Here is a 25,171-nt window from a genome sequence, read left to right on the forward strand (position 1 = left end):
ACCAAGCTGCATTCGTTCCTACAAGCTGTTACAATGCCTGTACAGTACAGTGGTGATTACTGACTACAGCAAACAAGCAGTCTCAGATAACGATAATCAATTAATTGGGCATCACAAAAAACAATGAAATGAGATTTGCTTTCTTATAAGCTGCCTGGAAGATAAAATCGCTCTAAACGCGCTTCCCAGGCTCAGGGCTGCCCTGCTGTCATTTCTCAGCGGTCTTTTAGCAATAGCACAAGCACCCAGAGCACAAACAGCTGGAGCCCTTTCTACCTCGTATGAAATATTACTGCCTCCGAAGAGATCGCCTTGTTTGCCGTCACGACAGTCCAAATGAATAGAATAGAACATTAAAAGAATCTTAGTCTCCTTTCGATTATTTTTAAATGCCCACTTGACCCTGTCAGAGCAGGAGACGGAAAGGCTGGCTCGGAAGGAGCGAAGGCCCCTGCCCGAGCAGAGAGCCCGTGGCAGCGGGCAACGCGATGCCCCTGGTCGCAGGCCAGCCCTCGGGGCAGGGCTGCAGCAGGGAGAGCGGGCAGAGCACGGCGCTGCGTTCCAGACCTTTGCCTTGTCCCGAAGCCATCTGCCTCATCACCAGCCTTCCCCCGGCCCCACCATGCCTGCAGCGAAGCCTGCAGCAAAGCCGCCGCTTCTCTCCAAAGCCGCTCTGAAGAGCCCCAGACCGTGGACTTGAACTATCGCAGCTCCTTCAGAATAAACCCCACGCGAGTCCACCGACTTTGGCAAAGCTACCACAGATTTACACCCAGACGAAAGAATCACACCCCCCAAGACCAATGCATACAAACTAGTCCAGTTTTGGCGATTTTGGTCAAGCTCATCCAGATTTGCCCAGCTGTCAGCTTGAAGAGAAAGACACAGGAGGGCAAATGGTGGAACCAGTGCAGCTCTTTTGAGGCTGGTGTAGCCCATTAAGCCAAATCCTCAATCAGGAATGATCCATCAGAATCACAATACTTTACACTTTCTCTTCTCCCCTTTGTCTCTAAATTATTTAAAGGGCATAAAAACCTACTGCAAAGCAACAGAAGTAAGGGGTGGGGGAGAAAGGGAGCGTGAGTTTAATGCAAACCCGAGAGTAGAGGAGAAATACCTCCCTGTGTAACGTTTTGACGGCCTAAAACCACAAGCCCCTCAATTTTAACTACTCTGGACAAAACATTACGGCTTATCAATACAAACTTTCAGCACGACTGCTACAATATCAACCGTGTACATATAGCAAGGCTGACGAAAGCCAAGCGAGCTCTAAAAATAGGACAGCCAATACAAACTTCTCCACTTACACCATAATTCAAATTACAGTGATCTTTCGCTAAAGTGCACTCTCGAATGCTGGAATGATAGAGCTATAATTGTAATGGAGTCATTTAATTTTGATTTGGATGAAACAGAGAGCACAAAGCAGACAAGGCATAAAACACCACTACTCCAACAAAGGTTAAGAAGCTGGTCATTAAATGAATTGATTTGGAGTCCTTAGGGAATCTTGTCATTTAAGTCAGAATTCCACTTTTTACCTAATTTACACTAAAATATCTACAAACCCCATCGCACTGGTCACAGGCCACCAGTCAGTTTTCAGCTGGGACAGCACACAGCTCGTTACTTTTGTCTTCTTTGCCCAGTGTCGTGGCAGTTTTCATCTGGTGCCATGATTCCACTTTTGGTACACCATGGCTCCGAGCGATGCCTGAAAATACAAGGCAGAAGACAGAAACTGCTCCCGCCCCAAGGCAGCGCCTCTCTCCTAGAGAGGGGTGCTGGAAACGGCTGGGGTACTCCTGCCCGGCCAGACGTGCACGGAAAGAAGGCAACCGAGCTACGGCAATTTGTGAAATGAATGCAGTAACTGCTGTGTGAACGTCCTTACAAGACTGCACAAACAAGTTAAGACTACGTATTTATTCACTGCTCCGTCTGAACAGCTGCCTCACTGCCCGCATTCGCAGCTGGGCACCTCCAGCACCCTGACAGACCGAAAGTTGATTTCTGGTTCAGTCAGTTTGTCCTGCTCACCCCGGAGAGCGCGATGTGCCTGGGAGCAGGCCAGGCCAGCAGTGGAGGAGCCTTCCTGATCTCCGCAGTCGTCTTAATGCCCCGAAGGACAAGCTTTGACAACTCTCACAACAACACGTTCTGCATATTGCGAATAACAACGCCGTCCTAGACAGGCAGTTTCTTGCTGCAGGACAGGCAAGATGGAAGCGCAGCACGGGAACGTGCTTCTCAGACAGATGGAGAGCCAGACCATCGCCGCACACACAGAAGCGGGAGCTGTGCTTTAATCAGAGAGCTTCTGACGGAGAGAGAGTTCACCACATCTGCTCGTCTACAGCAGGCAGACAGCGTTTGGGAGAGCGAGCTACACAGATGTGGTTTTATATTAAGAAAGCCTCTCTCTGCTCACCTTTCTCCCCCTCTTTGTATTTGATCCCGAGTACAACGCACGCATAAATTCCAGGACCAAACCTCACTCTGGTACAAGTCTGTTGATCCAACGTTTCTCTCTCCACTGATCCACTACAGAGCAGACCGACAGACATCAGCGAGGACATCAGGACATGGGGAGGTTGCTCTGCTCGAGGAGACCAGACCACAGCCAGAGGCCTTTGCAGAGCTGCTAACACGTCAAGACTGAGCCCGAGATCCTGGGTTTCAAGGAGAAACAGAGAACACGGGGTCAGGCCACCCTGTACGTCACCACCTCTTGCCCCTGCAGCTCTGACACCCTGCCCAATGTCCAAAACATTAGGCTGAGGTGTTTGTACCTTAACCCCAGGGAAATCCTCCAAAGGCTGCCCTTCAGCATCGCTGACTGCGATCTACTCTTCGCTTCCCCCCTCCCAAATGCAGCACGCAAGGACAAATTAGCACTCGCTTAATTTTAAAAATCTCCAAAGGAACTGTTACAGCCGTACTGTAAATCACTCCATGACTCGTCCCAAGGAATGTGTTTCTACCACCACTACACGGGTCACAAAACCCTTCCCAGACGTAACACGAGTGCAGGAGCTCCAGAAGATACCAGCGCAGCCGGGTGTGCGATGAAACTCTTGTTTAAAGAAGTTCAGCACACAAGCAGACAATTTCTAAGCTTCTTCTCTTTTGTATCGAGATCACATTAGCAAAATACAGCTCTTGTCACAGAACAATCCCTTGGCAAACTGCATCCTACAGGAATTATTTCTGTGCAGGAAGCACTTAGTTTCACTCACTAGTGTCTAAAAGACATCACGTACATTATATTAGAGAACAAACAGAAAGCGATGTGAATTACCCAGCAGAGTGGGTTGAATTAGAGATGAAGTCACTTAACAGACCAGAGAATTCCTGACACCTGGTTTCTACCCATCCCAACGCTGTAGCCAAAATATGTTTTTTGCATTCTTCAGGGCACAAAATTGCAGAGTAACTTCTGAAAGCTTACGCCGTTGTCATCCTATCATTAGGAATAATAATAATAATAAAAAATCCTACAAATCTTTGCTCTCGTCTCAAGATTACCGTGGACATTTCCAGCCTGGAAGACATGCCCTTGCCTGGGGCACAGATTTCAAGATGGGGCCGGGAGCACGCAGGTTGGCTGTGAAGACGCTGTTCAAAGCCATGCAAGATTAATGCACTGTCAGAGCAACGCGCCACACGAAGCAGGCTGCCAACAGAAGTGCTTTAGCTTATTACGGAAGAATTAAAGCACAAACAGCTGCAAAACAGTCTTGTCAGCCCAGATCCCTGCTCTCCACGCACTGCCTACAAATTGGGGCCCTAAATGTTGATTTTCCAGCTCAATAGGTTTGTGCCTGGCACTGCTGTGCCACGGGAACCCCCTGAGCTGAGCCCACCAGCCACAAGATCATCTCTGTGATGGCCAAACATGGACTTTGCCCCAAAACACCGAGCTTCAGGTGAAAATCCCACAGCTTATGGAGCTCCCCCACCTCGCCTTACATGACAGCTTTTATCGATAGCACCCCTGCTGTTATGTACAACAACAGGTCTCCGGCGCATATGGGAGCACGCTGTGCTGCGGGAAGAGCCGGGGACGCTTCAGTTGCGTAAGCGTTCTCCTTCTCTCCCCGACACGGTCAGGAGGGGGTCTGGGATCAGCTCCTGCGTTGGGCACTAAGCAGTCCTGGGGGGGGGGGGGGGGGGGGGGGTGTGTGTGTGCTTCGCCGTGCCTCAGTTTCTCCACCTTTGGGAGGAGAAAGCATGGTATAGCAGCTAGACTACATGCCTTCAAACCCGGCTCAAGCGGATTCCCAACTTCCACAAGCCTCCCAGCTCGCAAGGAAGACACAAGCAGCATCGCTACGTTTCAGAAGTGTTCTGATAAAAAAGCGTCGCTGCCCCCGAGGGGATGGACCCGCCGCGCCAAGAGCTGCAGACGGTGCCGGGCTGACCCCCGGCAGCTACCGGCTGGCCCTGCTATCAGCAGGCACCGTTATTTTCACCGCGAACTTTCCGGCTCGGCTTCGCGCTCTGCCGGTGCCCGTCCGCCGGCGGGACGAGCCCGATCTCCCCCGCACGATGCAAACCCGGAGCCGCTCCCCGGAGGGGCTGCAGGTTTCCACCGCCGCCTCCCAGAGAGGGGGAGCAGGGGCTCCCGTCCCACCGGCGGAAGCGGGACGGAGCAGCGGCCAAAGCCGGAGGGGGCGAAGCAGGACGGGGCGCGCAGCGACAACGCCCGGGGGAGGGAGGGTGGGAGGGAGGAAGGGGGGGAGCGGGGGCACAGGCACCGCCGCCGGCTCCGGAGGGGCAAAGCCGGGCGGGGAGGAAGCGGAGCCCGGGACGGGGCGCACGGCGGCCGAACGCCGGGCCGGGCCGGGGGGCAGAGCAGCCGGAGCCCGGTCCGGAGCCGGCTTACCTTGACGGCCTCGGCGTGGGTCACCCTGTCCAAGGACTTGCCGTTGACACCCAGGATCTGGTCGCCGACGCGCAGCCCCTCCCGCTCGGCCAGGGAGCCCGGTTCCACCAGGGACACGTAGATACCGACGCCGTGCTCGGCCCCGCCGCGGATGCTGAAGCCCAGCCCCTCGTGGGCCTTGCTCCGCCGCAGGGTCACCTGCCGCAGCTCGCCGGGGACCACCGGCGGCGGCGGCGGGGCGGGGGCCGGCGGGGGGCGGCCGGGCGGCGGCAGGTAGGGCCCCTCGGCGGTGTACTGGTCGAAGAGGAGCTGGTCGGAGCGCGGCAGGACCAGGCGGAGCAGCGGCAGGAGCTGCCGGCGGCGCGGCCCGTCGAGGAGGGCGCGGAGGGAGCGCACCAGGTCGCAGACGTTGCGGCGGCCGTGGTAGGCGTTGAGGCAGAGGATGAAGCGCTCCCGCTCCGCCTCGCTCAGCAGCGCCGTCAGCGCCTGGTGCAGCCGCCGCACGTTGGCCGACAGCGGCCGCGGCGCCGGCCCCGCCGCCGAGCCCAGCGAGCCCGACGAGGACGAGGAGGAGCGCACCGACACGGCGTCCAGCTCCGCGCTCATCGCGCCGGGCGGCGCCGGACCGGGAGGCACCGGACGGGACCGGACCGGCCCCGGCCGGCGCCGCACGCGCCACTCCACCTGGCCGCGCGCTCGCCGGCGGCTCCCCAGGAAGTGACGTGCCCGCCGTTGCCGGGAGACGGGTTATACAGAGCGGCCCCGGCGGCGGGACCGCGCCCCGCCCCGCCCCAGCGCCCCGCCCCGCGCGGCCCTCGTTACCGGGCCCTCGCTACCGGGCCCTCGCTACCGGGCCCGTTAGCGCGGCCGCTCGGTACCGGCGGGGAGGTGGCCGAGGCGTCCCTGCCGCGGGGCCGCCCGGGCTGAGGCCCGCCCGCAGCTCATCGCAGGGGTGAGCCGCGCGGCGACTCCGTCAGGGGAGCCGGGCCCGGGGGGAGGCGGCGCGGGCGGGAGCCGCTCGGCTGGAGGGACGGCGGGGCGGGGCGGGGCGGGGCGGGCAGCGGCGGCGTCGAGCCCGTCCGCCCTTCCTCAGGCCTGGCCTCCCGCCCGCGGAGCGGCGGCTGTCGCTTTTCCCGGGCCCGCCCGTCCCGCGGGAGCGTTACCCCGCAAGGGCGAGGCCGGTTACCCGGTGTGCGAGCCGGCAACGCACGCGGAGGGCTTCGGCACCCGCCCGGGGCCCGGCCGCCCGCACAGCATCCGCACCCGGGCACGGCCCGCTGCGAGGGGACCCCCAGGGAAGCCACGCTGCGAGCGGGAAGAATCACAGCATCACGGCCTCGTAGAGGTTGGAAAAGACCTTTAAGATCGTGGAGTCCAACCGTAAACCTAACACTGCCCAGCCCACCACTGCACCATGTCCCTGAGCACCTCATCCAAACGTCCTTTAAATACCCCCAGGGATGGGGACTCAACCCCTTCCCTGGGCAGCCTGTTCCAATGCTGGACAACCCTTTCAGGGAAGTAACATTTCCTCATATCCAGTCTAAACCTCCCCTGGCGCAACTGGAGGCCATTTCCTCTCGTCCTGTCACTTGTTACCTGGGAGAAGAGACCGACCCCGCCTCTCTACAGCCTCCTTTCAGGCAGTTGTAGAGAGCGATGAGGTCTCCCCTCAGCCTCCTTTTCTCCAGGCTGAACAACCCCAGCTCCCTCAGCCGCTCCCCATCAGCCTTGTGCTCCAGACCCTTCCCCAGCTCCGTTGCCCTTCTCTGGACACGCTCCAGCCCCTCAATGTCTCTCTTGTGGTGAGGGGCCCAACACTGAACACAGCATTCGAGGTGCAGCCTCACCAGTGCCGAGTACAGGGGCACGATCACTGCCCTAGTCCTGCTGGCCACACTACTCCTGATACAAGCCAGGATGCCATTGGCCTTCTTGGCCACCTGGGCACACTGCTGGCTCATAATCAGCCGGCTGTCAACCAACACCCCCAGGTCCTTCTCTGCCAGGCAGCTTTCCAGCCACTCTTCCCCACGCCTGTAGCGTTGCATGGGGTTGCTGTGGCCCAAGTGCAGGACCCAGCACTGAGCCTTGTTGAACCCCATACAATTGGCCTCGGCCCATTGACCCAGCCTGTCCAGGTCCCTCTGCAGAGCCTTCCTACCCCCCAGCAGATCAACACTCCTGCCCAACTTGGTGTCATCTGCAGACTGACTGAGGGTGCACTCGATCCCTTCATCCAGATCATTGATAAAGATATTGAACAGGACTGGCCCCAGCACGGAGCCCTGGGGACACCGCTTGTGACCGGCCACCAACTGGAGTAAACTCCATTCCCCACCACTCTTTGGGCCCAGCCCTCCAGCCAGTTCTTTACCCAGCGAATGGGCCCACAGCCCAGGAGAACGGCCTCCCCGGGGCACATGGCGGCCATTACTTAGCCCACAGAGCTGTTTTTCCACCGCCTGGTGTGCCAACCGGTGGATTGTCGTTAAGTTGTAGTCCTGGTAGTTGTAACTGGTAAGTTGTAATGGCGGTGATTCATCCCTTCAGCCATGATTCAGCAGAGACCTTCAGCACTGGCTGCGTTTTAATCGCAAGTCAATAGGGTTTAGGCACGTGCGTTATTGACAGGGTGTTGAGGCAATTTCTGATGTTGGGCTTGGAGTCAAACCCAAACTCTCTGCAATTAACCCCCCTTCCTTTAGCAAATCCTGGCTGAGTCAGCCGCCCCAGAGAAGCCCTTCCTATGAGGGATCCTGGTGACCTAGATCCAGCGATCAAGAAGCTGGCAGGGCCGCAGGCAGCCGGAATTGCGAACCACAGCGTGGATCGGTGGGATTCAGGGGAGCACGTCCTTGCCTGGGACGCTGCCACGCGCCTAGCCACCTTCTTCTCTGCTTCCGCACCCCGAACTTGTGACTTCAGATAGTGAAGCGTAAGATTAGAAGTCAGTGCAGAAATCCAGGGACTGCTTCTCCAGTTGCTGGATGAATTATTTCTTACTACATGAGGTTTTAGTTTCTTGTACATCTCCGGAGCACTGAGCAAAGACCATTTTCCATCTCAGCCATTTGAAATCTGTCTGTCTTCGCTGAAGTGTCTTCTATCCGCTGCAGTAGGGGAGGATTAAACCTAATTTATCAGATGCATCTTGATAGCAATAGAGTTCATTTTGTTCATGGATATGATGGAAGAGCTTTAACAGCTGCATTACAAGTAGTTTTATGTATTAAAGCTTTGTTGGAGCTTTCAATGCCTTGTTTAAAACAAAACTGAACAAAGCAGATTGCTAATTGAAATTCGGGTTCTAACTGTGGGTGATAAATAAGCAGATGGAACTGTCAACATTACTGGAAAAAAGGGACAATATAGGATAGAAAAGTGAGTAAAAACAAAAATATGCCTACGTCAGCCAAACAAAATAAGAGAAGGGCAAACAAGGTATTGCATGTCTTCGAATCGCACTCAAACACAATTTTAATGCTTAGTACCCTGCTCAAAGAATCCTCTATTTAAAGCACCGCTGTTCCCACAAGCGCAGCATCCGAGCGTCTCCACGCTTTTTTCATCCTACGAGAAGACACCAAGTACGTTCACACAAGCAGACGCAGACAGAGCTGCCCCTGCGCTGCGCTAGCTCCGGACTGGAGCAGCACATCCAGTTCTTCCCACTTCAGCAGAGCACGGCAATGCCCAAGCCACAGCCGCCGCGGGCATTTAGTGACCAAAGCTGCCCAGCAGTGGCATTTGGTCCCTGGTGTTTTGACCACTACTCCAGAAACTATCACAAAACCAGTTTCCCAAGCCTAAAACAAGTTCAATCCAATGCTACCCGGCAGAAATGTGCACAACATCCAGCTGCATTTGGAAATAATTCTGTTTTCTTGCTGCTACTACGGCCGTGCCAGCAGAGGCTGTTCATCCTCGGGATGCCCCATCCAGCTGCTACTTGCCATAGGACAACTCCAAGGCACCCCTTTGGAGCAGGGCTGGATGTGATGCCTGGTCTAGTGTCTGCTCACAGATCACGTACCAAGTTCTAATCCCCAGATGTTTTACAGATTTAGATTGTTCGCACATTGTGCAAGTTGGATCTTCATCATATACTGTCCAGCCAGGGACCCCCGCTGCTTTCCCTTTGGAGAAGAAAGGGATTGAGATCTTCTCATAGAACCTCAGCTTTGGAGTGAATCTGATGAATTTCTGGAGGCTTTATCGTTTCCACTGCTTTAAGCACTTAAGCCATGCAGTTGAGAGAGGGCAGCACACGGCCTTGGGCCAGAGGGGAAAGAGGGTTCATCCAGCTCTTGGGCGCAGGAGCGTTCCCACACCTGGAACCTCTGGAAACCACCTGGAACCCCTGGAACCACACCAGGAAACCTCTCAAAGCTTTCTCAGCACAAATAACACTGCTGAACAAATGCCTCACAGCACCTTGCAATACCTCTGTAGGGCTGCGTGGCTCAATGGGCCAGATTCTCACCACCGTAAATCAAAATAGTCCTTTCAGAAAGGGAGCTCTGCCAGCTGGGGAGCTGGCGGCAAGGGCTCAGGATGGAAAGTCAATGCCAGGTACAAAGGGCATTACTCTGCAAACATCCGGGTAAGCGGCCCTTTGGGGCTGAGACTAGTGAACGCTGAGAGTCTACATTCATTCCTGGGGCAACTCCTGGCTGAACTGGACCTTTGTTAACTGGAGGGGCTACACAGGCACCGGCAACGAAACTCCAGCACCCTCACACCCAGCTGAGAGCTGCTGGAGCAGTTGGACACTGCGTAGGCTCAATTCTCAAACAGCATTTCAGATCCAACACCTAGCTCGTGCAGCAGAGTGCCTCAAGGCTAGCAAGAGCTGAAAAAGGTGTTACTCATTTTCTTTTTTAAATCATCCTTGCAGCACAAAATAATCTGATGCATTTGCTAAGTGCCAGATGAATAAATTGCCTAACCTTTCCGCTTTAATCCACTGTAATCACTTTCCAGAGCACTCTGAAAAGCGAGCTCCATGTTTCCAGAGCAGCTGTGCTCCTAATTAAAGGGCACTGTAGCAAGAAGACAACGGCACGTTAATTCTGCTTGGAAATGCCTTGCTGCAGAGTTGGAGGACTGAGCTGAACTGCGAGGAGGGCCAGGGAGGAAGCAGCGGCTGCCTGTGCTGTTAGGCTCCTTAAGAGAGTATTAGGAGATGGCTGGCACTCAGGGCTGCCTCTCGGCTAGATCCCTGTTGAGCAGATTGGCTCCCAATCCTCTGTCCCTGGCCGGCTGGGCTGGTTTGTGCAGCTTGAACGCGTGCTTTCCTCAGCACGGGCGAGAATCGGCTGAGTGCTGCAGTTAAGCGCTCTGCAGAAATAGCCAATGCAGAGGGAAAAGCATCAGGAGGGTTTTCTAACAGGAGTCCTGGGTGCCGTGGGCTCCAGCACCACCTCACCGTTTGTCTTGCGGTAAAGCTGAATCCAGCACAATTCAGACACCAGTTCCCCGCCGTGCTGGGAGCTGCACGAACAGCGGAGACGCATCCTCCATCTCTTCAGCTCCAGGTGTAACAGGCAGAAGTCGGATTTAAAGAAAAGCCCTAGGAGCAGTGATAAATCATCATTTCAAGGGGGATTTTCTAAACTCTGAGCTAGGAGCATAAATGTAATCCACTCGCATCAGGAATGTTTCCAATTTACGGGCGCTGCCATGCTTAATTAGGCCAAGTTCAGTTTGACACGTCCCAGCCATCAGCCAGGGGTAGATGCTTAAGAGCACGGGTCAAGCAGCAGCGGAGGTAGGGAACTCAGACACTTCTTAAAATCCTCCTGTATCTGCATATCTACAAATCTTCATGCTCATATTGCTCAGTGCCACACTGAGACTGTTACTGAGCAAAGCCAGCCTGAAGCAGGTTCAGTTGGGTGGGAATTTGTTGTTTTCCGTTGTGCAAGAGAAGATCAAAGATGAGAATTTTAGCTCCAAACCACTGAGACGTACTGTTTCCATAGGGTGGACACCACAGGATTACAGTTTATCAGTCATTTAGATACTGCCTGGATTAAAAAGTTTGTTTTGATTGATAATCAAATCAAACAGAGAGCAATAGTTTCACCTATAGCACCAGAAATATTTTGTTTTAATGCCATTGGAATGCTTTGACACTTATTAAAACCCAAAGTCAAAGCAATTCAAATTAAAACAAAACCACGTTTTGGGAAAGCATTTGCTTTAGATAAAGCTATGTTTTCTGGTGAAAAAACCCAACTACAAGCAGATTCACCCAGGTTTGCCTGCAGTGATCTCTCCTCTGTGCCAGCACCAGCGAGCGTAACCCTGCGTCACAGCACCAGGCCATTGAAAGCTGCAGTCCTCCTCCCCTCTCCGGCAATTTCTTGCACTTAGGCTCTCGCTAGTCCTTTTTGAAATGCCTGAAAGAAAAAGCCACTTGCGTCACTGGCTTTTTGGCTTTTTTTAAATGCCCAGCACAAATCATCTGTAAGTCACAACGTGGGCCTGGATGTTATGGACAGACAAAGCAGAGACTTGCTGAGGGTCAGTCTTTGTCATTGCCTGGTCTCTGATTTGGGCACCTTGGCCGTTAAACTTCTCGGTGTACAAAGGACACGGAGCCTGATCACGAGGGCTGACTGTCCTTAGGTGTGAGAGGTAAAGTCTCCGGAGCAGTGGCATACGCAACACATGCAGAAGGAGCCAGCCGTAGGGGTGCCAGTGCTCCACGGGACTGGGCTTATTTGTATTACCTGTGGAAACTGTCAAGCAAGTCCAATATTCTCACGTAGATGAGCTGGGTGGCAGAGGAGGACTAGCTGGATTAGCACGTGAAGCTGCAGGATGCTTTGACAGAGGGGAGAGCACAGACTCTTTAACCTCGGTGCTGCCTTTACGCACGATCGGGGTCTGCCTTGCGCGTGGGAGGTGCCATGGGACAAATTTATGCCTCCAACCCTGAATTCTCCTCCTGCTGGGCACATCACTTCCCCAGCCCAGTGGCCTAATTAGTCTCCACCCTTCGGGCAAGGACTGCCTCATACTGGGTGTCTGCACGCCAGAGCCCTGACTTCTCTAGGAGCTACAGTTGAGGCACCCAAGCCAGTGCAGCACATCACACACGAGCTGTGATGCTTACTTACAGCGGTCCCTGGGGCTGGAGAGTGCCGAATGAATTTGAGGGAAGTACAGTCCCTTTCTGAAGAGCTCTTAATATATCCGACAACTTCACAACAGGCCTGAGCGTTGCAGAGCTCATTCGCACAAGTTCAGCCTCCCGGCGGGTGGGAAATTCAGGCCCTTCGCTCACACTGAGAATTGACAAACTCACACAGAGCTCATCTAATTTGAAGATATTTATCTAATTTGAAGACATTTATCTAATTCAAATAAATTTATCCAAGTCTACTACTTGTGGAAGCCTGTCAGTCTAGCAGGATTCATGGGCCGACCTCCCAACCACATTTTCTGCAGCGGTGGAAATCCAGCTGACTGACTGCAGCGGCGCACGCTGTCCCCGCAGGTTTGCATCAGGAGCACTGCTCGCCCCAGCGAGCAGGGTCACTCGGCTTCAAGGTCTGATCGCACAGATGCGGGGGAACAAACATCTGGGGAAAAAGGGAGGTTCCTCCTTACAGCTGCTGACTGAGGCGCTCTGCTTTTCCGTGCATCTATCACAACAGAGACTGTCCTGTGTCCTGGGGGCAAGTGCGACACAAAAAAGTCACTGGGAGCAGCTCACTCCTGCTGTGACAACCCTGAAATACTGCCAGAGCGCCCGGCAGATCTCTCTTCTGCAGGCATATTCACCACGCCAGAGGTTTTGCACTGCGGAGAGTTTTGCTCCCTATTCAACCGTTGCCACAGAGTTACGGGGTTGAGATGCCTACGCCACGGGAGCCTGGAGGCGAGTGAACCTTCCCATGAGCATCTCTCTCCTGGGGGGGATGATTTACACCACATTTCCTCCACTTACTCAGAGAAGTAATAGGGCTGCAGGGTCACACTCCTCATCAAAAGCATCAGCGCTCATCTTCTCCAGCCTACAAACCCATCTCTGCCGGGCTGGAGAGGGATGCTCTGTTATTACAACACTACAAGATGACAATCAAAAGAACAGAAAAGGTTAATGAGGCACTAATCACTACTGATTTGTAGTATATAATGCAATAAATACCCGCTGCCATCGATTAAATGTAGCAGGGCAAAGGCATCTAATCAATCACACCAGCCATGTGATTTTCTTTTTCAAAATTAATTTCATACCATCAGGGCAATGCCGAGAGGTGCCAGAGGACGATCTCTAGCCGGAGGAGCACGGCTGGCTGCGTTCAGCCTCAGTTCCCTCCCAGCACCCACACGGATCAGCAGCCGCACCGCTGCCGGGCTAAACCTTCTCGATGGGGCTTCATGGAGTTTCACTGAAAAGGCCACACTGGGGAATTAGGAGCATGGAGGGGTGGGAAGAAAAGCCAGGACAAACTTGCATCCTGGATCCTTTCTCTGCAGGCTTTTACTTGTTTGCCTCTAGCTGAAAACTCATTTTCTCGTAGAAATTAAGCATTTGGTGGAGCAAATATTGGTTTTAGCAAAAAAGCGGTTCTGAATGCTGAAAGTTCTCCTAAAGCGAGAGGTGTTCAGTGGAAAACAAAAGAAGTCTCAGAGTTGTCATAACATTTCTGAAACTCCCCAGAAGAGAGGCAAAAGTGCTCAGATTTCTCTTAGGGAGACGAAGACAAAAGCAGCCCCCTACACCCAGGTGTAGGTCCAGCCTCAGGACGTGCTGGGCGGCAGCACGGTGCTATGCCGAAGCCTGCGTAACTCCAGAGCATCGGAGAGCGTTTCTGACCGCACCGGGCAGGCAAGTGGCTGGGCTGCCAGTAGTGGATGAGACTAATTAAGGCTGTGATCCCCTGACTCACACACACTAATGCCTGTGGATAGATCTCTAATGCTCTCAATTCATGCTCATTAGCACAGGCAGCAGAGACAAGACAAGCGTGTTATGTCATCGTTTAAATCCTGTCATATTTCCCCAATGACTCTGATTACATTTTAAAATATTTATTCTCTTCCCCTGAGGCAGGATTGGCTCGTCCTGGAAGCTCTGAACCCAGCAGATGTGCTCCAAGCAAAGCTCCCACACATGGCAGCGATGAACCGATCCCCAGCCCTCCCCTTCCCCGTGCCCTAAGGAAAGTGGAGTTCCCCTGGTACAAGCTTGGAAAGCATCAGCTCAGCTTTCCCTAATTTTCAACATGACTTTACATCTCAGACTAGAGTTAAACTGAATATTTCCTAGTCACCTTTGCATGAGGAGGGAGAACCGCACCGGTAGACGTGCAAGTGCGTGGCTGTGCATCTCAGTGCAGCAACAGTCGTACTCCAGTTAAATAAGCATAAAACACTTTTGCAGGCAGAAGCAGCCAATTTTTCTTGTAAGTCAACTAGGAGGGGTAAAAAGAATAAATATTTATGGACACATCCTTCACGAATCAGTACCGTCTGTATTTATACCAACGCTCCCTGTTCCCAGAGAGTGGCTTCAGCCTTCTGCCCTCCTGAGTCTTCCCTGCCCTCACTGCCTGGTGACCCGATGGTGACGGGGTGGTTGGTGGGGTTATAACTCCCCAGGGACCCTGGCCAGCCGCTGGCAACTCAGCAGCAGCATCCTCAGAGGGGAGCAGGGGTAGGGAGGGATGTGAAATAAGTCTTTATGCTTTAAACCCTGGGGCAGAGTGCTACGTTACACCTGCTCCTATCCAAGGGGAAGGAACGTCTCCCACTGAGTTCAGTGCAGGCTGGATCAGGCCCATTCACTCTTCCTAGGAGCCAGCTATTTCCATGATCATTTTGCAGAAGCTACAGAAGGAAGACACCCGGCCAGGGGCACGAGGGACAGCCCAGAGCTGCCCCCAGCCACAGACTCAACCCCACAGCACATCCATCCCGTCCCACCCCGCCCCTGCTTCGTTTCCCCGGCTGGGCTGTAGAACAGATGTGGTGTAGGTCTGAGACCTCTGCGCTTCTGCTGTCCCCCCTTTAGCCCTGCAGACAGCACCAGCGGGTGCCTGGCGAGGCTTTTACTGCAGGATCTCCCAGGGGAAGCCCTGAAGTGCTTTTGTTACAGCAGTTGTGGATTTTAGATCTTGCACATCAGAGTGGGAAAAGGCAGAAATAACAGAAACCGGGATGAAGTCACATCTGCATTAAAAGAATGGGTTTACACTAGATGGCACCTGATCTCATCATTTTAGATGCAGAGAGTAAAGCCACCAGGATTATGATATCGAGTGAGTTATTCTTTTACTAGGAGCTGGCTTTGTGGCCCTCCCTGAGCTCCCAGCAGCAGCAATGCACGAAGTGCAGCGAGCCCAGCAGCCAGCGCGCTGCTGTGCACGTTAAACACCCTTTGCATAACCCCAGTCCCAATCTCTTTGGAGATGCTGGAGTATCCGGGTTTGCTCAGCCCAAGCCACTTTCCAACAGCCACTTTCAAAGGCTAAAGCGTGCCCAGTCTTTTTTCAGCAACTCGCCAGTCAGCCTTCGTCTAACCTGAAGAACAACCTTGCCCCGTGGAAGCAAAGGGAGTCAGAAGGGCTCTGTCCCTCACCGATTTAACTTGGTGTTAACAGGCAGCAAAGCTGCTACAGGGCCATAACGCGGTTAATCCAGCAGATACAAACCACCCCCCCTGAACACAGCGCTACCGCGACAGCCGCTCAGGCACGCGAGGACACGCCAGCTCTGCCGCAGAGCCTAGGATGCGGTAAAGACTTGCCAAACCCAACTGCAAGCTCAAGCCCCTTATCCCAGCTGTTAAGGACACGGACAGCGCTGTGACGACAGCTGAAGACACTAAAAAGCGGCCATGGCCTTTGCAGCGCTGATGCACGAGCAGCCCCAGGCCCTGCCCGCAGAGGCACGCGCGGATGGAGGGCTTGCAGCAGTCACTGCTCCACGCTGCACGTGGAACGATTCGGGGCCTTGCTCTGAGAGGAGGGAAGTGCTGCCATCTGGGAAGGGGAGAAGAGGAGGCTCAGCCTCAGGCTTGCTCCTAACTCAGCATCCTCTCTCCCTCGGCCATCAAGAGCCAAACCCGCTGAAGGTGGAAGCTGGCCTCAGGCCACGGGCACAGTTCGCGACCATTTCCTGAACCTGAGCCAGAGCTGTCCACCCCATCCCGTTCCTGCCCCTAAATACAATGAATGAGATTCCCAGCTACATAAAAGCTGGTAAGAGCTAAATAAAAGCTGAGCGGGTGAGTGAGGAAATGATCCCTCCACGGATGGGTGGCAGAGCCAGCAGCAGGTCTCAGCCCAACATCCCGGTCCCTCGCCTGGACTGTTCTGCCTCTTGGAGTCTGCCCTGGGCTGGGGAGGGGATTTCTGCTGCTGGGAGCTGCACAGCGCCTTTGCAATGAGTCTGAGAGCAAGGTCACTGTCGTGCTGCTCTGAAGACATTCACAGGGAAATTATTCTGTCTCTCCCAAGCACAGATATTCATTGCTTCAGCAGGAGGCAGCAACTAGACTATATGAGATAATTTAGTAGCTGACATGAAAAACATCTCATTTAGCCTGGAATAAAAATATCTTCATTCAGCCTAGGCTATATTAAGATAACTGAATTCACAGTAAGTTTTGAATAGCGGCTCACCTGGGCAGTTGAATGAAGATTGCCTCCTCCAAGCCAACACCTCCCTGTCATCATGGCCTTGCTGGAAATCAGGAATGACAGCAGGGACTACAGGAGTAATGGATTCTCATGGGGCCTAAATCTTCCTCTTTGGTACAAAAGATTTAATTTTCCAGCTTTCCTATATGAATTGCTTTTTACCTTCTTCCCAGTGTGGGCCCACGGCCTCCAGCTAATAGAAAGTGGAGATGAATTTTGCTGCATCTCAAGCAGCTGTTGCTCCATTTTGACTTAATGCTGCGCTGTAAGCAGAGCTACGACTGAAGTGATTGAGTTAACAGTATCCTGAATGAGACAAGCAACAGGGAGAAGAGATGTAATGGGATGCAGTGAGGAGGGATATTTTAAGCACTGGTTTACCTGACAAATTCTGCAGTTATACATCCTGTGCTCTGCTTTCCACCGCAGCCCATCAGCAGACAAATGAAAACAGTTTCTACATGGCATAAGCAGAAGAGAAGCAATCAAATCCTTGCTCCCAGTGCGAGATTCAACGGCAGAGGTGCCATTTCTGTAACCTTTGGGGACCTTCATAATAAAGGAATTACCAAAAAAATGAGGATATAATCCTTGTCCAACCCCATTTCTGGGGCAGCAGCTGCTCTGAGGTCTTAGGGATTCATTCAGACACCAGCCCAGGAAAATCTCCTCCCAGGGAAAGCAGCTGAAGACTGCTTTCAGTGAAAGGTCCTGGCTTTCAGCAGCAGAACCCAGAGCTCTCTGTGCACAACGGTGTTACAACCCCTAAACACCCCCCCAAAAAAAAAAAAAAAATCCACCACTGCAAGGCCCAGAGCCTTGTGTGGCTTTAAGTTGTGATTCCCCATCTCAGTGCCTTTTTTCCTAATATCTGGAGCAGAAGAATCAGAATTTGCAAATCCCCCCCATGGAGGCTGCCGGCAGTTCAAGATGCTCTCGCTCTCTGTAAGTGCCCAGCTAGAGAGGGCTCCCCTGGCGCTGCGCACGTGCTGCCCCGGCTCTCTGCTCCCCCCACGCTATCAGCACAGCACTTCTTTTGGAGAAGAAATCAAAGCACCTGATCTTAAAAGAAGCCCTGCTCTGGATCCCAGCTCTGGGCTGAAGCCCACGCAGAGGCAGGAGTTGGCACACAAAGAGTGGTCTCCATTTAATGTTTCCTTTAGCAGCTCTAAGCCAAAGCCCCTTAGCACCCTGATCCTTTAGATCCCTTCCAGAGGTGCCTTGGTCTCTTTAGACCATCTGGGTACCCAGCTCATGGTTAGTGTTGCTCCAGTTGTTAGCCATGTCTGAACATAACTCCTAGTTCTCTTCCACAAGGATTTGCTCTGAGCTGATGCTTTATGGCTCAGACGCTCCTGGAGGTGATGGACGGAGGGACTTCCAGCCACGAGGGAGTGTAGGACAATCTCACCTGCTATAAATCACAACAGCACCTTTGGCTGCAACAGAGCTGCCTGATTTACGCCAGCTGATGATCTGGCCTGAGGACCAGACCCAAAGGATTGCAACAGAGCAACTCCAAAGGCCTCATGAAACCCAGCTCTGAGCGTCCATGGACTGCAAGAAATGCTGAGGTACCAGAGCAAACCAGAGGGGACATAACTGTCCTTCTGGATTTGCTCTCTGGAGCTCTGTAAGAGAAGTCAGAGGACATTTGGCATGTGTAGCTGGGTATTAAACTTACAATGAGGATGTCTGGGCTTGTTTCCCAACTTTGAGACTGACACGGTTTGAAAACTCAGTCAGCTCACCTTCCTTTCCAGGCCTGATTTCTCCCAGCTCTGCACCTTCCAGAGTCGTTCTGTACCTGTACAAAGCGTTAACCCAACCAGAACGTTTTGCTTGCTCGCACGGTTGTCACATTTTAACATCAACAGAGGAGTACTTTCAGCATCACTTAATGAGGCTTTTCTACTTTGCATAAAAACTTGGCAATAAAACTTGCAAGGATGATAAAGGAGGAGAGCTGCCAACTGACAGGCAGGGAGAGACAGACAGCGCTCGACACCCTCCCTTCCCTTGGGCACAGGCAGGAGGGTTGTAAAGGCAGCCGCGCTGCCGCTCCAGCAGCCCTCCTGAACCGAATGCACATTCCCTTGAGCCTCCCACAGCCCAAAGAGGGTCTGCGTGAACCCTTGGTCCCTGCTCTCTCCCTTTGTCGCTCAGGAGCTTGCCTTTCCCCCGCTCCAGCGCCTTGCGCGCACACCGGTACAAACAAGAGAATAGCACAGTTAAAAACGTAACTGCGTTTTCGCTAGCTGCATTTTCTCACTACTTTGAAAAGATATTCCTCTTAAACTGGAGCTCCCTACAAAACTCTAACTCTTCCAGCCAACAAAACCCAAGGCAGCTGCAGCCACCGCTCTCCTACCTGAGCTCTGCCGGGAGCAGCTGGCTGCTGCCCTCCCCTCTCGTAACCTCCAGTCTGCCTTTCCCCGCGCTCTCCTTCTACCCATACACGCTCATCAGGGTCTGAAGTCTTCCACCACCTGAGCTCCTTCTTGCTTTCCCTCATAGGATTTCCCTGGGAGAAGGCGCTGTGTCTTGAGGGCTGTTGGCTCTTTGAACAAAATATTCCATGCAAAGGAGCCGTCGGTGCAGCTGGACGGGCACTGCTCCATTGCAGCGTGGCCTGTGCTGGACGTGGAGATGGTTCCTGTTCCCTTTGCTCATTTAGCTCAGAAGCAGCTCTCAGAGCTGCAGCGGCATCTCGGGTAGGGTGGTCCCCAGCTGCAGCTTGCAAGTCTCTTTCTGTGCTCTTCGGGACACAGAAGCGTAGAGTGCCCAACGCCACCTTGGCTTCCCACCCTTCCTGCCTGCTTCTCGTAGCGTCCGTAGCCGTGCTGGCTCAGGACATGCCCTTCCGTCCTCGGGGAAGGGAGACTATATGCTTCCCTGCACTGGTTTCAAACAACAAGCTTCCCAGTGCCAGAAAGTTTGCTGAGCTTTGGCACAAGTAGTCACCATTTAAATTAATTTGTCTCTGAGAGCGGTCAGTGCTGCAGCTGAGGCCGCAGCTTTGGCAGCACCCTGCACCTCCAGGAGCTGCGCTCCCTGCACCACGAGCCCTGTTCCGCAGCGTTTTAGCACCGTGTGTTAGGAGATATGTCCTAGTGTTTGATCTAGGCAGCATTTTTTTTTTCCTGGTACAAAGCAGAGCATTTAAGTGGTAAGTTAGATCCATTTGGGATACGTATGAAAATGCAGATGGGCAGGCGAGGAGGCTGTTAGCATTGTTAACCTTGGAAGTTCTGAACTACCATTTATTTCGCTGCAGACGGGGGACTTTGCAAGGATTATAACAAGAAACGCTAGAAACAGAAAGTTAAAAGAAGTCTTTCAAACTATCAGAGTTGTCTATGTCTTGTTCTAACATGGGTGACTATGCCCTTCCGAGCCAGGAGCAAGTTGTAGAGGACTATTTTTGTCAAAACCATCATTGCAAACACCGTTGAACTTCCTTTGGCCTTCCAAGAACCAAATCATTTCCCTGATTCGGGTCATATGGATCAGGGACACATCCTCCAAAATAAGGATTGTCTGTAGCGCTGCACACTTAACTACCAGCCTCCTGCGCCATAGATCTTCTGTTTTCCCCAAGCACCAGACTCTTACCACCTCTTTCTCCTGAAGGCACAGATAGGAAGCCCAACATGGCGACAGGCTGAGTGCTTGCTGTTCCTACAAACAGCAATCCAGAGCAGATCGGAGCTCACCTCTAAGTTGTCACTTCAGGACAGTGCAGGAGGAAATCCCTAGCACTGTGATATTGTGGCACAAGAACAGCAAAGAGGACCTTTTATTTGATATATACCATACAAAGGTTTAGAACAATTTCGAGAGAGAAAACACTTAAAGCCCAGATTTAAGTGGAAATAACATAAAAGTCAACACGGCTGATGATCTGACAAGGAACATGCAAGGCTAATTTAGTACGTCTTTAAGTAGGACGCTTGATTTAATAGGTACCAGAAAGGCATTAAATCATGTAGGTGCTGTTTGGTAAAAGCATCTGTAATGAGGCTGTGGGGGGAAATTTTTAGTGTAGTTGAAGAAACCAGAGATAAGGAGAAAGACAGCGAGGATCTGGTGCAAGAAGAGATGGCAACGGTCACTGCCAAGGGGTCTCTGACACTCCTGACTGCAAGCAGCACAGGGATGGAGTTCCTTTAAGGACTGATTTTGCTTAATAACTCCTTAATTACTCTGGCAAAAGGGCAGGACTGTGCAGATGAAGCGTCCTCCCTCGCTTTGGTACGCTCTCTCCCTGTGCTCCACCTGGCCGCGGTGCCCTGGCAGCCCCATCTGGGGTCTCCCCCCACCGGCTTTCACCTCTTGGCTCAGGAGATGGGTTGAAGCTCAGCCCCTTACTCAAGTTGCGTTGTGTGTGTGATGTGCGTGGGTTTGTGTCTTGGTTTCTTGACCGTTTGCCTGTGGGCTTGTCTGGAGATCGACGGATTGCTAGCCAACCTAGAGCTCCTCTCTTCTTCTTGCTCAGGTCCCGTGGCGCTGCACCCTCCTTGCTGAGGACCCTGCCCTTTGCTCCCTGTCCCCCTCCCCTTGCACGACAGCCCCCTTTCGCTGTTCCCTGGCAGTTGCTACCAAAGCTATAGCAGCAGCCTCACGCTCTGAGGGGCTGTGAGGCTGTTGCCAGTTTCTGTGGTCACGTATTGCCCTGGTTTCAGCTGGGATAGAGTTCATTTTCTTTATAGTGGCTGGTATGGGGCTATGGTTTGGATTTGTGCTGAAGACAGTGGTGATAACACAGAGATGTTTTAGTTGTTGCTGCACTGGTCAAGGACTTTTCGGCTTCCCCTGCTCTGCCAGGTGCAGAAGAAGCTGGGAGGGGGCACAGCCAGGAGAGCTGATCCAAACTGCCCAAAGGGCTATTCCATACCATATGACGTCATGCTCAGTGTATAAAGCTGGGGAAGCAGAAGGAAGGGGGGACATTCGGAGTGATGGCGTTTGTCTTCCCAAGTCACCGTTACGCGTGCTGGAGCCCTGCTGTCCTGGAGATGGCTGAGCACCTGCCTGCCCATGGGAAGGGGTGAATGAATTCCTTGCTTTGCTTTGCTTGCGTGCACGGCTTTTGCTTTACCTATTAAACTGTCTTTATCTCAACCCTCGAGTTTCTCACTTTTGCTCTTCCGATTCTCTCCCCCATCCCACCGAGGGGGAGTGAGCAAGTGGCTGCGTGGGGCTTAGCTGCCGGCTGGGGCTAAACCACGACACGTATGCAGTATGTATGGCAAAAAAGGTAATGAGTAATTACCGATAAACCGTGGTGTAATGTGGAAGGCTCTGGAGGCTGGACAGAGTAACAGTAGTAGGTATTAGACAAGAAGAGGCAAGCTAAAAGTGCATTAAAAATGAGGTGTTGCTCCACAAAATTCCTTCCTCTCCTAATCCCAAATGTACAGCTCCCTCACATAAAGTCTGTATTCCTAGTGTTTGCCTGCAGCCACTTCCTCCGCCAGATTCAGTTTTAAAGAAGAAACTCCGGGCCTTTGCTGTTGGGATGAAACGCTACCCAGCAACCTCGTAGCTGAGACCGCTGCTTCGTTGCACGTCTGTACAGGCACCGCAAGACAGATGCTGCCTCCCCTCTTGTTTCCAGTGGCAGGGTGTTCTGTGCGAGGCGTGGGGTTTCAGTTTTGCTGACCTCTTGTTTTCCCAGGAGAGGTCAGAAGCCAGCCCTGCCTGGTGCTTAGTGCCTGCAGCGGTGCGTGGGCTCTCCACCACCCCAGTCTGTAGCCATGGGATGGTGACAAAGTCCTTCCACAGCTGCGGTTGCACTTGTTTTATTGCATTTAGGCAGTATCGGATGGTCCTTTTGAACAGCCAACGTAAGATAACCTTGTATTTTCACATGCGATTACAGCCTTCATAGTCTCAATCAATAAATACAATGAGCTTGAACAGTCCAGTGCTGCAAGTTCTTTAAAATCATATCCTCTATTAGAGGCAACAATCAATAGTACTTATTCCAGTTTAACAGTGATTAGATGCTAGTTACTGCAGAAAGTCACTAGCAGCGGGGACTGTTATTTTCTTTTGGTGTACGGCACATCTGCCTTGCTCTATAAATATTAGTTTTTAATTGAAGTGGATAAAATGCTTTAGAAAATGCTATGCGCTTGTTTAAATACCAGTCATCATTCATGGGAAAGGGATTTAAACAGGAAAGCCTGAGCATTTTGGAATGAAATATGTAGCTGACTGCACAAGGTATCTCACTTAGCTAGATGCAATTCATTCAGAGTGTCAGCCCCAAATTACACATGCTTTCTAAATTAGAGGGAGAGGCGGAAAGGGATGTATGTGTACATATACATTCTCTCTAGATATGAAATGTTGGGGTTTGCTAACACACATCTTTATTAAAACTGGTGGCAATCACACAGGAAACAAACACAATTGGGAGCTGCCCCCCTTCTGTGCCAGCACATTGCCTCCGCCTGGAACGAGGACCACCGGGGAGTTTGAGTTGTCCATTATTAAACAAAATTCCAGGTGTGGATGTAGCAGATAGGTGCATACCTGTCACTTTGAATCCTACCTGCTGGAGCACTGCAGACAGACCAACTGCGTTCCTCTTGAGCAAAGCCCCAGGATTTAGGCCTCCCATACCAATAAACTTGGGCCAGACCTGCAGGCCTGGTTTTACCCCTCACATACGCATTTTTCAGTACCAGTAACAGTAGCAAGACCGGGTTTCCTAGAGCTACGGACAGGGTGTCTGTGGCAGGAACAAACAAAACCTTGATCTAATCCCCCTTGCTGGGCCGGCTGAAACGGAGCTGGAGTTTGGACTCTGCCAGAGTCCTACCCAGGAGTGGAATGAGATTGCAAAGAGAAACTCCTCAGGTTTTTTCCCTTTTTATTGCAAATTCACTTTATTGTATTTCGCTGGGCAGAACAACCAGCCTAGCAAGTAGCACGGCTCCTGCTGTGCTGCTGGTGCCAGCGAGGCTTGATAGATACCGCTCCAAAGGGACCCTTTCGGCTACGTCAAGAGGTGGGTCATGAAATCGGTGCGATTTGGATATGAAGAGACAGAGGCTGCATAGCACAAGATATTGATGGGCTCTGCCTCCGTTTATCACTAGGAGGGAATTCAAGGCTCACTTAGACCTCAGCCTGGGGTATGGCTCTGCAGTGAAGAACCGGCAGCGTGGAGCTAATTTCCTGCCCAGGCTGAATCGCTGTGTTAGAAAGCGTGTGACCTGAGAAAGCAGGGGTTTGCCCGCTCTTAGCTAACGTCTGCTGCTCCCCAGAAATGGGGGGGGGTGGGGGTGTGAGGATCGAAGGATGGCAGCTGCGTAGATCAGCTGAATGTTTAGTGCATTGCAGGAATCGGAAGGGAAGCGGCATGTGCAGTTTGCACAGAGTTAGACCTAGAAGGATGTCAATTCTAGCAGTGCCAGATGCTAACGAGCATTTTCGTTCTACGCAAAAATGGATCCGTGGAAGTCTTATGAGAATTAACATGTAAAAGTTGCAGCCAAATACCAGAAGTAGGTAACTTTGCCTGCTAAAACTGCAGCAGCACCCAAAGGTTCTAGTGGGGGATCGGTCCTTATTTAATGCTTCATGTACGCAATGAAGATGTGAACAATCTGGGAAGAATTTTTATTTTTATGTATGTTTGACCTCCACTTGATCGTGCTATTTTCCTACATAAATCAACCAGAAACTCCCACTAAACCAGATGTGGATAACTCAGCCATCCATCCTTGCCTGATAATACAAGCATCGGTGCAGTCTTATCACGCTGAGACTTCTGCCTTGTCGCACTGGCGACTCACCAGTATTGTGTGTGGGGCATAAAGGTTACTAAGCACAGAAGTGAAAGGCTGCAAAGGCTGATTTTTGGCAAGGTACAAAGTGTAGGGGTTTCAGACTTTGCTTGTATACAGGTGTCACTTAGACCATGGATTAACATGTGGCAAACTGAGCTGTCACCGTTTCAAAATGCTGCAGATACGCGGGCAGGCGTAGTGCAAGTCTAAAAATGACGGATCTGTACACCAGGAGTGGCAAATTTATCCCTGGATGAACCAACTGCACTTTCTTTTTTTTTTTTTTTCCTAATACCTGCCTCTGGATGCCCAGGCACAACCTCCTCCTTTGTAGGCAGCTGCTGGGATGGACGTTGCTCCAGTTCTGCACCTCGGGGTTCATTTCATGTGTCCGTCTCCTGAGGATTGTCCTGATTGCTTAGTGATGCTGATATCAAGTACCGTTCTTGAGTGCATGTGGTTTTACTTGTATAAAGATGCCTGCACTGTTAGAGATTCCTTTCTCTGTGGCAGTAGCTAGAGCAGAATGAGCAATCTCAGCTGTATTTGTGTTAGTAAGAGTGGGTGTTGATTTAGGCATGGCTAAGTCTGTGCAGCTCTGGTGTCCGGGCAAGGCCTGAGGGGTTTAGGCTTTTACCTCTTTGTATGTGATTAGGAGTTAGGAACTTTATTCTGAGAGTCCCAGAAGTGAGATTCTCCCTAAGTGGCACTTAGTGTCATCTGTAGATGTACAAATGGTTTTAAAAGCCTGCTCTTGCATTGTTTGAATATTCCAGCATCTATTTGTGAAGATAATGTGGGATTATCAA

The 25,171-nt window shown here is 52.2% G+C and overlaps 1 protein-coding gene across 3 annotated transcripts in view; it reads right to left on the reverse strand.

Annotated features, from left to right (window-relative positions):
* Positions 1 to 5,597, reverse strand: part of WHRN (whirlin) — a 57,764-nt gene extending 52,167 nt beyond the window's left edge. For all 3 annotated transcript variants that reach the window (XM_075519687.1, XM_075519686.1, XM_075519685.1), the window contains exon 1: positions 4,895 to 5,597. In XM_075519687.1, coding sequence (XP_075375802.1) covers positions 4,895 to 5,500 — 606 coding nt within the window. In that variant the 5' untranslated portion in view covers positions 5,501 to 5,597. The remainder of the gene's footprint in view (positions 1 to 4,894) is intronic.
* Positions 5,598 to 25,171: the final 19,574 nt, after the last annotated feature.

Source organism: Mycteria americana, chromosome 17 (assembly GCF_035582795.1).
Source record: "Mycteria americana isolate JAX WOST 10 ecotype Jacksonville Zoo and Gardens chromosome 17, USCA_MyAme_1.0, whole genome shotgun sequence".
Classification (NCBI taxonomy): domain Eukaryota; kingdom Metazoa; phylum Chordata; class Aves; order Ciconiiformes; family Ciconiidae; genus Mycteria; species Mycteria americana.